General features: G+C 41.5%; 1 protein-coding gene across 7 annotated transcripts in view; it reads left to right on the top strand.

Moving 5' to 3' along the window:
• Positions 1-12,077, top strand: part of ubr4 (ubiquitin protein ligase E3 component n-recognin 4) — a 55,119-nt gene that overhangs the window by 33,576 nt on the left and 9,466 nt on the right. For 5 of the 7 annotated variants that reach the window (XM_042407792.1, XM_042407789.1, XM_042407787.1 and 2 more), the window contains 31 exons: positions 76-207; positions 450-571; positions 959-1,070; positions 1,338-1,468; positions 1,892-2,069; positions 2,399-2,503; positions 2,969-3,106; positions 3,464-3,632; positions 3,803-4,007; positions 4,082-4,222; positions 4,359-4,568; positions 4,664-4,813; positions 4,919-5,146; positions 5,414-5,492; positions 5,612-5,854; positions 6,023-6,191; positions 6,475-6,619; positions 6,915-7,000; positions 7,097-7,184; positions 7,293-7,486; positions 7,778-8,017; positions 8,112-8,250; positions 8,451-8,576; positions 9,025-9,153; positions 9,240-9,589; positions 9,792-9,882; positions 10,053-10,137; positions 10,644-10,771; positions 11,072-11,201; positions 11,320-11,480; positions 11,693-11,802. In XM_042407792.1, coding sequence (XP_042263726.1) covers positions 76-207; positions 450-571; positions 959-1,070; positions 1,338-1,468; positions 1,892-2,069; positions 2,399-2,503; positions 2,969-3,106; positions 3,464-3,632; positions 3,803-4,007; positions 4,082-4,222; positions 4,359-4,568; positions 4,664-4,813; positions 4,919-5,146; positions 5,414-5,492; positions 5,612-5,854; positions 6,023-6,191; positions 6,475-6,619; positions 6,915-7,000; positions 7,097-7,184; positions 7,293-7,486; positions 7,778-8,017; positions 8,112-8,250; positions 8,451-8,576; positions 9,025-9,153; positions 9,240-9,589; positions 9,792-9,882; positions 10,053-10,137; positions 10,644-10,771; positions 11,072-11,201; positions 11,320-11,480; positions 11,693-11,802 — 4,714 coding nt within the window. The remainder of the gene's footprint in view (positions 1-75; positions 208-449; positions 572-958; positions 1,071-1,337; positions 1,469-1,891; positions 2,070-2,398; positions 2,504-2,968; positions 3,107-3,463; positions 3,633-3,802; positions 4,008-4,081; positions 4,223-4,358; positions 4,569-4,663; positions 4,814-4,918; positions 5,147-5,413; positions 5,493-5,611; positions 5,855-6,022; positions 6,192-6,474; positions 6,620-6,914; positions 7,001-7,096; positions 7,185-7,292; positions 7,487-7,777; positions 8,018-8,111; positions 8,251-8,450; positions 8,577-9,024; positions 9,154-9,239; positions 9,590-9,791; positions 9,883-10,052; positions 10,138-10,643; positions 10,772-11,071; positions 11,202-11,319; positions 11,481-11,692; positions 11,803-12,077) is intronic. The other 2 variants (XM_042407793.1, XM_042407788.1) reach the window with 1 other exon arrangement.

Raw genomic sequence — 12,077 nt, 5'->3', positions numbered from 1 at the left:
TGTTTGTGGTTTGGAGGCTAAATAACCTGAAGGTGCCAGAGAAAACTTATTGATGTTCTTCTTTTCTTAATCCAGAAATGACAGAAGATGGGCAAAAACATGTGGATGGTGAAAGCTGTAATTTCATCACACAGCTGATGAATAACTTCTGGAAGCTTCATGCCCTGAAACCAAAGAACGCATTTCTTGCTCCTGCTTGCCTGCCTGGTACGTGCAAACAGTCAGACCCCAACATTATGCAGCTTTCATACTGATTTAGTTTGAAATGTGTTGATAAGTAATGTGATTGTGAACATGACTAGTTTTTGACTCATATTTAAACGTTAAGTAGCACATTTACACATAATGTATGCTGCCTATAAGAAGTATTTTGATTTTGACACTGTATACCTAATTGCAAGTAAGAATCACAGTGTGTGAATGTTTTTTTTTCTTTTCCCTCATCTAAGGCTTAACTCATGTGGAAGCAACAGTAAATGCCTTGGTGGACATCATCCATGCATACTGCACATGTGAACTTGATTACATCAATGTAGCCTCCAAAATCTACATGCAAATGTTACTCTGCCCTGTAAGTACAGTACCTCTGTTACTCACTAAAATCAAAATTCACTAGAAGTTGTAGGTACCTTGGGAATCAGTTATGAAGTATAAAATCACTATCACTGATTAACTCAGGGGAAAACATCTTTACCATTGCTTTTGACTAAATGTTTGTAATCTGAATACTGCACCTTTTTTAATACAAAATTTAGTTTATGCAGAAAGGGTTGTTTATAATCAGGATCTAATGATAAATGTAAATAACGTTGGTCAGCTCAAGAAAACGTATAGAAAAATGATACATAGAAATTACTTCACACAAATATAATCTCCCAATTAGGACTGGAACTGTTACATGGATTACCGTAATTACTGTGTCAGGTAACCGATGAATCTGCATTTGAACCATTTTCAGGACACTGCTGTGAGCTTTGCTTGTAAGCAGGCGCTGATCAGAGTGCTTCGACCAAGAAACAAACGGCGACATGTGACCCTTCCGTCTCCCCCACGCTCCAACACACCCATGGGTAAGTTTGCACAGGCTTTACACAAAGATCCCAGGACCTTCATCCGTAGACAGTTTGATGGAGCTTGGGTATTATAAACTAAGCATGGTATCAAACGGCATTATGACCATTACAAGTTGAAAAGGTTTTCTGCATTCATACCATTATTATTTAAGTGTAGTAAAACAAACTGAATGTCTCAACAAAGAACATGAACTTGTGTTCAGGCTCTTATAGAAGAAAGTGGATTCAGTTCTTTAAGACTTCTTGGTTCATTTCCCTCATCAGGAGACAAGGATGATGATGACGACGACGATGCAGATGACAAAATGCAGTCATCAGTGCTGACTGGAGGAGAGGAAGGAAGACAGGAGAGTCAGGAGCAGAGTGAAGTGGACCATGGCGACTTTGAGATGGTGGTGAGCAAAGAGGGTTGTATTTGACTGAAATAGGAAATAATTTGAAGAATGAATGGACGAACTGTTTCTGAATGATCTCGCTTTTAATTATTAATGATGCACAAACTAATAAACATGGTTTAGTTTATTTAGCTGGATTTCACTGTTCACAGCAACAACAGTAATTATGTCACATATCAACCCTGTGCATCACTCTTGTGTTCAACCGTCAAAGATACCTTTTGAAGTATCATCCAGTTCACACATCATACAGAACATTAATAAACTCAACCTACAAAAATAAGCCACCTATAGTGTATCTTTTTCTTTCCTCCTTGGTATATGTGTTTATCTTCAAATATAAATGTTATTTACAAACTTTTCTGTTAAAATACATGTTGCATGTTAAAGAAAAAATAACACCCTTGTTTTCTGTCTCATCAGTCAGAATCAATGGTCCTGGAGACAGCAGAGAATGTCAATAATGGAAATCCATCTCCCCTGGAGGCTCTGCTTGCTGGAGCCGAGGGTTTCCCCCCCATGCTGGACATCCCTCCTGATGCAGATGATGAAACTATGGTAGAGCTGGCCATCGCTCTCAGCCTCCAGCAGGATCAACAAGGTCAGCTGCAAAAAAAACCCAGAATGATGCAGTAATATTGTGCTAACCCAGCCTGTCTGGATGTCTCACCACACATTTAGATAATCTAGGAGATGATAACCAACAGAAGTAATACATTTTAGTTACATAGTCATCATTTTCAGCTGTAACACAACTGAAAGCTAGTTACTGAAACCTCTCTGTTACTGAATAAAAACACAAATTAACCTGAATTCTCATTAACTTTAATTACATGAATTTTCTAGTCTGCATATAATGTTTCTCCCTTATATATCAACAATTTTTTGGCAAGTGCTTAAATCTATTGTGCATATTTTTGACATTTTTAGGCAGTAGCAGCAGTGCTCTTGGCCTTCAGAGCCTTGGCCTGTCTGGCCAGGCGCCAAGCTCCTCTTCACTGGATGCTGGCACTCTTTCAGACACCACCGCATCAGGTAATAAGACCATCTCCCTAATAGTATGTGATCAGCAGAAAGTTAGTTTTTTTGTGTCTGCAAGGTCACAGTGGCTAGAAAATCCTGAAGATACACATTTCTCTTAGTTCTCTTATATTGAAATTGCCAAAAATCTTATTATGAATAATGTCCCACTTTAAAGCTCATAATGTAACCTGTGTCACAGCTTGTGGTCTTAGTTCATAATATTGAAATTAAAACAGTTTCTCCTCTTCAGTCTGTCACAATTTCTCAGTTAGTGGTAAGATAGTTAGTCAATGTTGATTTAAACCTTAAAAACACAATAGGTTCAACATATAAATGAGCAAACATTAACGCAGGTTGAAGTGTTTCTAATTCTGCATGCTTTATTGCATTGTTATTGCAAAAGTATAAATAAAAATCACATATCCTGGCCAGATGACTGCGTTGTATTTACTGTTACAGCTATTGCTATTATTTCAGCCCCGGCATCAGATGATGAGGGCAGCACAGCTGCTACTGATGGCTCCACGCTGCGGACCTCTCCAGCTGAGCATGGAGGCAGTGTGGGCTCAGAGAGTGGAGGTTCTGCAATCGACTCTGTAGCAGGGGAGCACAGTGGTGGGTGATTTCAGAAAAACAGCAGTGACCCTGAACACAACCAAATGCGAGATACTTTTTTTTATGCTATTCTAATGTTCAAAATGTTAAACAGTACCAGTCAAAGGGTCTAAACTTTTGACTGGTACTGTACATGCATGTCTGAAAAGAGATCATATAGAATCTGTAAAATATACAGATATCAGTTTGTATAAGAATACAGACTGATTTTTAGACCATTTAAGCGGCACTAAACTGTACACTCTTTTGTCCCCCCTGTGTTGATAATTTTGAGGTATCAGTCATACACAAACATATTATATATGACCATGTTTCCAGTTTGCTTAGTTGCATTTGTGCATGCATGTGTGTTTACAGTGTCAGGGCGCAGCAGTGCATATGGGGACACAACAGTGGAGGGTCACCCTGCAGGTCCAGGCAGTGTGAGCTCCAGCACTGGAGCCATCAGCACCACCACAGCCCAGCAGGAAGGCGAAGGCTCAGAGGGTGAAGGAGAAACTGAAGGAGACATCCACACAAGCAACAGGTCAGACATTTCAAATGAGGAAGCAAGTTTAGATTAAGTAGGAAGGTTCAAGTTGCTGCCCCTTTTGTGTTAAGATACTAGATCTCGATCATCCATGGCTACCAGCATGACCATGGGGAGGACAGAGATTAAATACAAATGTACTTTTTGTATATTGTGTCTCTCATCAGGCTGCACATGGTTCGCCTTATGCTACTGGAGCGCTTGCTTCAGCACCTTTCTCAGCTCCACAATGTAGGAGGAGTCCAAGCCATCCCTTACATGCAGGTTATCCTCATGTTGACCTCTGACCTGGATGGCGAGGATGAGAAGGATAAGGGTGCCCTGGATGACCTGCTTGCACAGCTCATTGCCGAGCTTGGCATGCACAAGAAGGTAACCCCAGTCCCTTTGTGATGAATCAGGTTTGATGTGTTTTTCTTTTACTTAACCACCTTGTTGTTCTGCAGGACGTGTCCAAAAAGAATGAGCGCTGCTCCATCAACGAAGTTCACCTGGTCATCATGAGACTGCTCAGCGTCTTTATGTCTCGAACCAAGTCCGGCTCCAAATCCTCTTCTGAGGTACATCATCTTTCTTCAAACTTCATAGTATGTTCAAAGCCACAAAACTCACATAACATTTTCTACGTGACTACGCTTTTTACTCCTACTTTTGTGGGTATTCAAAATTAATTTGCTTGTCCAGTGTATCACATGTTGGGTCCCCTGTCTTTCTCTCTTCCAGTCATCCTCACTGATTTCCAACGCCACAGCGACAGCCTTGCTCAGCCTGGGCGCCATTGACTACTGTCTCCATGTGCTCAAATCGCTGCTGGAGTTCTGGAAGAGTCAACAGGGTGAAGAGGAGCCTGTGACCACCAGCCAGCTCCTCCGCCCACACACAGCCTCCTCTCCTCCAGACATGAGTCCTTTCTTTCTGCGGCAATATGTCAAGGTATCACATAACAGACACAACTTTATCTGCCAGAAAAACAGATCTTTTGTATAAGGACCGTTGATGACAACTTGCTCTGTTGCTCCTGCTTTCAGGGACATGCTGCTGATGTGTTTGAAGCCTACTCCCAGCTGCTGACTGAAATGGTGCTCCGGCTGCCTTATCAGATCAAGAAGATCGCTGACACAAACCCACGTATCCCACCTCCTGTCTTTGACCATTCCTGGTTCTACTATCTGTCTGAAGTAAGCATTTGAGTGTATTAGCCAGTTATGTGATATTCCTTTTCAACAACTGTTCATGAACGACTCAAATACAACCGGTCAATTCTCTCTCCCTTTGCTCCTCAGTATCTGATGATCCAACAGACCCCGTTCGTCAGGAGGCAAGTCAGAAAGCTGTTGCTGTTTATCTGTGGCTCCAAGGAAAAATATCGTCAGCTGCGGGATCTGCACACTCTTGACTCCCATGTGCGCAGCATCAAGAAGCTTTTAGAGGAGCAAGGCATCTTCCTCCGGGCTGGCGTGGTCACAGCCACGTCTGGCTCAGCTCTACAGTATGACACACTCATCAGTCTGGTGAGTGTCCTCTGAACAGACACTAAGATTTACTCATTCAGGACTTTTTTTTGGATGCTTTGTATAAAATGTTAACTTCATACATACACGTCCATTGTTTTTTGTCTTAATAGGCTAACATGTTCTGGTATTTAAATAGTTGAGTGGTCTTGATTTTGTTATATTTTTCTGTATTTGTGCTGTATTTCTTTGCTCTATCAGCTGCTTTAAGAATTGAGATTTTTGTCACTTCCTGTGCTTGAGTGTAACATGTTTCTCTTGCTGCAGATGGAACACCTGAAAGCTTGTGCTGAAATTGCCACTCAGCGGACGATCAACTGGCAGAAGTTCTGCATGAAGGACGACTGTAAGTTGATTTTGATCAGTTTTTGTAAATAGAAACAAATCAACTTTTAAGGCCAGTGTTGTAAACATGGTTTGTGTCTCTTCTCTCTCCTCTTATCTGTTGTTCTCTCCTCTTTCCAGCTGTGTTGTACTTCCTGCTCCAGGTCAGCTTCCTGGTAGATGAGGGTGTTTCTCCAGTACTTTTGCAACTGCTCTCCTGTGCCCTGTGTGGCAGCAAGGTGCTGGCCAGCTCCTCCTCCTCTTCTTCGTCATTCTCAGGAGGAGGCTCTGGTAGTGCTGGGCAGACGGGGGCTTCTCAGTCCTCTCAAAGCAAATCCTCCAGTAAAAAGAGCAAAAAAGAGGACAAGGAGAAGGACAAAGAGGGTGAGGCAACATCACAAGCTTTCTCATGCTTCATACTAGAGCTGCTTGTTTAGACAGCATATATGCTACACATACACATCACGTGAACCTGAACAGGATGTGCGGATATCAGAAATGGGTAGTAGATGCCAGTGTCCTGACTTTTGTATTTTTGTGGACTGACAACAGGTGATGGAGTTGGCAGCCAGGAGGATCAGTTGTGTATGGCTCTGGTCAGTCAGCTTAACAAGTTTGCAGACAAGGAGACGCTCATTCAGTTCTTGCGCTGCTTCCTGCTGGAGTCCAACTCATCTGCTGTGCGCTGGCAAGCCCACTGCTTGGCATTACATATCTACAGGTATGATTTAAACACATACTATATACAGACAGCTCACTTTAGTCCCACTCTCTCATACTGTCACTTTGTCTCTCTCTCTCACACACACACACACACATACACACACACACGCTGTTTTACACAAGAAAACCTCTTCTCATGTTTCATCTTAAATTTAGAATAGTTTAACAATCATGAATAAAGCACCCATGAATAATCAATGGTATGAATTTGTGAAAAGAAGCATGATTAAATGGTGAAATCATAACTCGGGTTGGTGGCTTACACATGAATCTCTCTGTAGGAACTCCAGCAAATCTCAGCAGGAGCTGCTGCTGGAACTGACTTGGGCCATCTGGCCTGAGCTCCCTGCATATGGCCGCAAAGCTGCCCAGTTTGTCGACCTGCTTGGATATTTCTCACTCAAGACCCCTCAGACAGAGAAAAAGGTTTGTTTGAATCCATCATAGGCTATTGTTCTTCTGATATTTATTAGTTTAATTTACATAATAAACTCTTGCTTGTTTGGCTGCTCTTTGATGTTGTTAGGCTCTCTTACCTAAGACACAAGGACAGTTTGACACAGTAATGGGACTTTTCAATGTATGAATTATTAAAAAAATTTAAAAATGTCCATGTATTGCTCCAAGTTTTTATCATGTATGTTTTTAAATCTTTGATCATTCAGCAGAACATAGCACTTTCAGTAATAATGCTGTAAAGTCTTTCTCTTCTCTGTTGCAGCTGAAGGAATATTCCCAGAAGGCTGTGGAAATCCTGAGGGCACAGAACCATATTCTGACAAATCACCCCAACTCCAACATCTACAAGTATGTCTAAACAAACATGCTATCTTGTGACAAGGAGAGCGCAATCTTAAGTAATGGACATTATCTTCAGGATCTCATTTGTGTTCTCTCCTTCAGCACTCTGTCGGGTTTGGTGGAGTTTGATGGCTTTTATCTGGAGAGTGACCCCTGCTTGGTGTGCAACAATCCTGAAGTTCCCTTCTCAGTATGTGCAACACATCCTCACTTAATGGACACAACTTCTAGCTCAAAAACTACTATTTGGAATAAACACTATTATTTTTTTAATTGTTTTCTTCTATTTGTCCTCCAGAATATCAAACTGTCATCTATCAAAGTGGACACCCGCTACACCACCACACAACAGGTTGTCAAGCTCATTGGCAGCCACACAATCAGCAAAGTTACAGTGAAGATCGGTGACCTCAAACGCACCAAAATGGTCCGCACCATCAACCTCTACTACAACAACAGGACTGTACAAGCTATTGTGGAGCTGAAGAACAAGTATGTTTCACTCATCTGTTAATCTAACTCTTCACCCTCTCTTAATTTTTTTTGTCCACCTCCCTGTTTTCATTTCAGTGATTAGAAACCAATAGTATTTATTAATAATACTGTTGGACTTTCTCACTCTACATCTCTGTCCCTAATTACATGTGCTCACTTGATAAACTAGTGATGAATTTTTAAAATTCAAATTTTACATAGTGGCCACTTGCCACAGTAGAAACAAAATGTCACTTTCCTTCACTTTACAGTATAACATTAAAGCTCTTCTGTTCTTTCTGTTTTTAGGCCGGCTCGCTGGCACAAAGCGAAGAAAGTTCAGCTGACTCCGGGACAAACAGAGGTGAAGATTGACCTTCCCTTACCCATCGTCGCATCCAACTTGATGATCGAGTTCTCTGATTTCTACGAGAACTACCAGGCGTCCACCGAGACCCTGCAGTGTCCACGCTGCAGTGCATCTGTGCCAGCCAACCCTGGTGTGTGTGGCAACTGTGGCGAGAATGTGTATCAGTGCCACAAATGCAGGTGAGCAGCAGGTTTGCTCTGCAGTTCTGGGAAAAGTAGGAGAAGTGATTGGAGTGATTGTATTTTAACTTGGTGTTTTTTTTTTTTAAATCAGGTCTATCAACTATGATGAAAAAGATCCCTTCCTGTGCAATGCCTGTGGTTTCTGCAAATACGCCAGATTTGACTTCATGCTGTATGCAAAACCATGCTGTGCTGTGGATCCCATTGAGAATGAGGAAGACAGGAAAAAAGTAAGCAGTCACTTGTTGGGAAAGACCTGAAAGTGAAAAAGTCAGGTCAAAAAATTCAATTTGTGTGCCAAAAAATAAGTTTTGTCCCCATTTTTGGTAATTAGATGAATGAAAAAGTTTCTTGAATCACTTACGTAGTCTTCATCCCTATCTTCAACTTAACCTCTTTTAATCTTTTAATGTTTTGTTTTACTTTGCAGGCTGTAACCAACATCAACACCCTATTGGACAAAGCCGACCGGGTCTATCACCAGCTGATGGGCCACCGGCCCCAGTTGGAGAGCCTTCTGTCTAAAGTCAATGAGGCGGCACCAGAGAAGCCACAGGTCAGTACATTTGTTTTTTGAGTCTAATACCAGATGTTGGACAAGAACTTTAAGCATGAGTCATGTTAACGAGGCTTCTTTGACCACTTCTGCTAATATGAACTGAAATGTAAAGCACTCTATGTACTGATACATCACTTAAACAGCTGGGATATTATGTTGATCATTCTTTCCAAAAGCAATTTCTTAGCAATTATGAATCACTGAAGGGCTAAAATAGCTGTTGACTAACAGTATCGTCATGGCAGTAATACATAATTTCCTTTTCATAAAGCTCTCTAGCAGAACCGCTAGAGTTATGACACCAGGTCATTATATTAGTATTTTTGTTTTCTATTAAATGTTGACTTAAGAAAGTCGAATAGAAAGTTTAAAAAGTCTGGGGGGGGGTTTGTCTACAATTTTATTCCATGATATTATTTTCTCCTTTTTCCTGCGTTGCCTCCAGGATGACACCGGAGCAGGTGCAGGTCTCGGTGCGTCGTCTGCCAATGTGAACAGATACATTCAACAGCTGGCTCAAGAGTACAGCGGAGACTGCAAGACATCATTTGACGAACTCTCCAAGATTATACAGGTTAGAAAGAAAAATAAGTGTTGGCATTTTTTATTGTTTGTTTTCTTGTGCACATATAACTCTGGCCTTTAATTTTTGTTTTACAGAAAGTTCTTGCATCTCGTAAAGAACTCCTGGAGTATGATCTGCAGCAGCGAGAGGCTGCCACCAAGTCATCCCGGAGCAGCAGCAGCCACCAGCCCACCTTCACCGCTAGTCAGTACCGTGCCCTCTCTGTGCTGGGCTGTGGCCACACCTCCTCCAACAAGTGCTATGGCTGCGCCTCAGCTGTCACAGGTCACTGTATCACACTGCTCCGCGCGCTGGCCACTAACCCAGCCCTCAGACAGATCCTGGTCCTCCAGGGGCTCATCCGTGAGCTCTTTGAGTATAACTTACGGCGAGGTACAGCAGCCATGAGGGAGGAGGTACGCCAGCTCGTCTGTCTCCTCACCAGGTATGTCCCTCCTCCATGTCTCCTCGTGTAATTGAATAGAAGACTTTGGGACAGACAATCCCACTGAACACATAGACACTGATGCTCTTTAAAGATGTTGAAACAATACATTTTACTCTTCACTGTGTGCATATAGGATATGTTACAGTGGTGATTAATTATTGGTCTGTCTCTTGATTCCTTTCGTGTTTTCCTCGCTCAGAGATCACCCAGAGGCCACTCAGCAGATGAATGACCTCATCATCGCCAAAGTGTCAGCTGCCCTCAAAGGTCACTGGGCCAATCCTGACCTGGTATGTCCTCCTCCACGTGCTGTAGGAATTAAACAAAAGACATATTATGATTCTGTTGTTGAACTAAAACTGGTTTATGTTGGAAAATCATTTTTTTATATTAACAGTACCTTTTCAACTGAGGAATTTTCAATTTTGATATGAATATGATGTCTTTGTTTTCCAAACAGGTTAGTAATCTGCAGTATGAAATGCTGCTGCTGACAGACTCCATTTCAAAGGAGGGAGGATGCTGGGAGTTACGGTTGCGATGTGGTAAGCCTGATTTCCTAACGTCGTTTATTTAAATTCTTTATTTTTTATCTCTCTTTTAAAACGTGGGAATAAAGAAATAGTTTCTGTCCAACACAGCTGATTGAAGGCTGACATGTGAGGAGATAAATACTTCAATCCTGTCCAATTCTCACCGAAGGGCAACAGTCTTTGTGTTTACAATATGAGTCTTGCTAAAAAATACTAATACTACAGACAGGTAGTCTGTGACTGGTTGGGTTTGAGAAGATAAACACAGGTCCCATTTTAAAGCCCCATTTTAGAAATGCTGTTATCTCCTGTGATATCTGTCAATGCTAAAATGAACCAAACTGTCCAATGCTATTTGGTCAGTTCTGATCAGGGAGGCAAGAGATCAATTAAGTTTTAACTGGCAACTTCTCACTCTCTGTCTTGCTTCTTTATTGTTGCTTGCTGTTAGAGACATCATTGTGTTTGATTGCAATTGAGGTCTGTGTCTAAAAGTGTTGTATTTTTTGTTCATGTAGCCCTCAGTTTGTTCCTCATGTCGGTGAATATAAAGACACCTGTAGTGGTGGAAAACATCACTCTCATGTGCCTGAGAATCCTGCAAAAACTGATCAAACCTCCAGCTCCCACTAGCAAGAAGAACAAGGTAAATATTCTGTAATCCTGCTGCTCAGTTATGGTTTTCCTTTGCCTTTAGTGAGGCGTTGTAATGCCACAGGTGCAGAAGTGCCAGAGACCATTTTGCAAGATGTGTTCCAGAAGATGAAAAACTGAATGTCCTTTTATTTTAATTAGAAAAATAATTAGGAATTTTATATTTCTTTAAAAAGGTGCTGGCTCAGGAAATGTAAGAGTTACATATGCAGTGACTGTCAGTTACCACTTGGTGATGTATGCATGTTTTTTTTTCAGTGTGTTTATGGCTAAAATGTCTATTTGTTTTAAGGATGCTGCTATTGAGTCTCTGACCACAGTCAGGCCCTACAGTAATGAAATCCACGCCCAGGCCCAGCTGTGGCTCAAGAAGGACCCTAAAGCATCTTATGAGGCCTGGAAAAAATGCCTCCCAGCAAGATGTAAGTACCGTGTCTGAACAAATACACAGTACATCAGTGGAACAGCACAGTTTTCTAAATGTAATAATGAAAACTGATAATACGTTTTTCACAATTGAATTCATGTTGATGACGACAGGCCAGGAGACCATGTCGAAGCCTCAGGGGAAGGCTGAGTTGCGGAAGCAGTACCTGCTGGAGAAGTATGTGTGGAAGTGGAAGCAGTTCATGAGGTCCAGAAAAGGTGAAAGCCTTTTCCCTCGCCTGCTCAAGCTGAGTCACAACAACTGGCTGCGGCAGGTAATAATTTTTAAAAAAAAAGTGCTTTTTGAGCTCTGTCCTTATTAGTCTCACAAGTGCACGTATAAATATCCTTTTTTAGAAATGAGATTGAGCCAGTGACTGTTTTAACATTGAGAAATTTTAATGTTATGTTGTGGCTTGTTATTTCATTAACTGGTCAGTGCAGCTTCTTTAAATGAAATTGTTGACACAATTTATATTTGCTGCAGGTCCTTTTCACGCCTGCCACTCAGGCAGCCAGACAGGCAGCTTGCACTATTGTGGAGGCCCTGACCACAATCCCCAGCCGCAAGCAGCAAGTCCTGGACCTGCTCACCAGGTATGAGCCTCAAACAGAAAAGTAGCAAGACGAAAAAATGTCCCATTGTGCAGTTTTATGGGATGTACATAAACTGTTAGTAGATTACAGGAACATTTCCTCAGTACAAAAAGTAAGTGTGAAATGTTATTAAATGTAATGTATGCTGTGCAAGTAAATACACCTGGCATAAAAGTAAATTTTAAATTATTGTACTATTTTTAGGCAAATCACATGCTTCTGCTTAGCTTTATTGGGGTTTGAAGAAGAAATATGGAAACTGTCTAAAAGACAAA

The sequence above is a fragment of the Thunnus maccoyii genome, chromosome 4 (assembly GCF_910596095.1).
Source record: "Thunnus maccoyii chromosome 4, fThuMac1.1, whole genome shotgun sequence".
Taxonomy (NCBI): Eukaryota; Metazoa; Chordata; class Actinopteri; order Scombriformes; family Scombridae; genus Thunnus; species Thunnus maccoyii.
The sequence above is the reverse complement of the archived record's forward strand: the minus strand, read 5'-3'. Positions and strand labels throughout refer to the sequence as shown.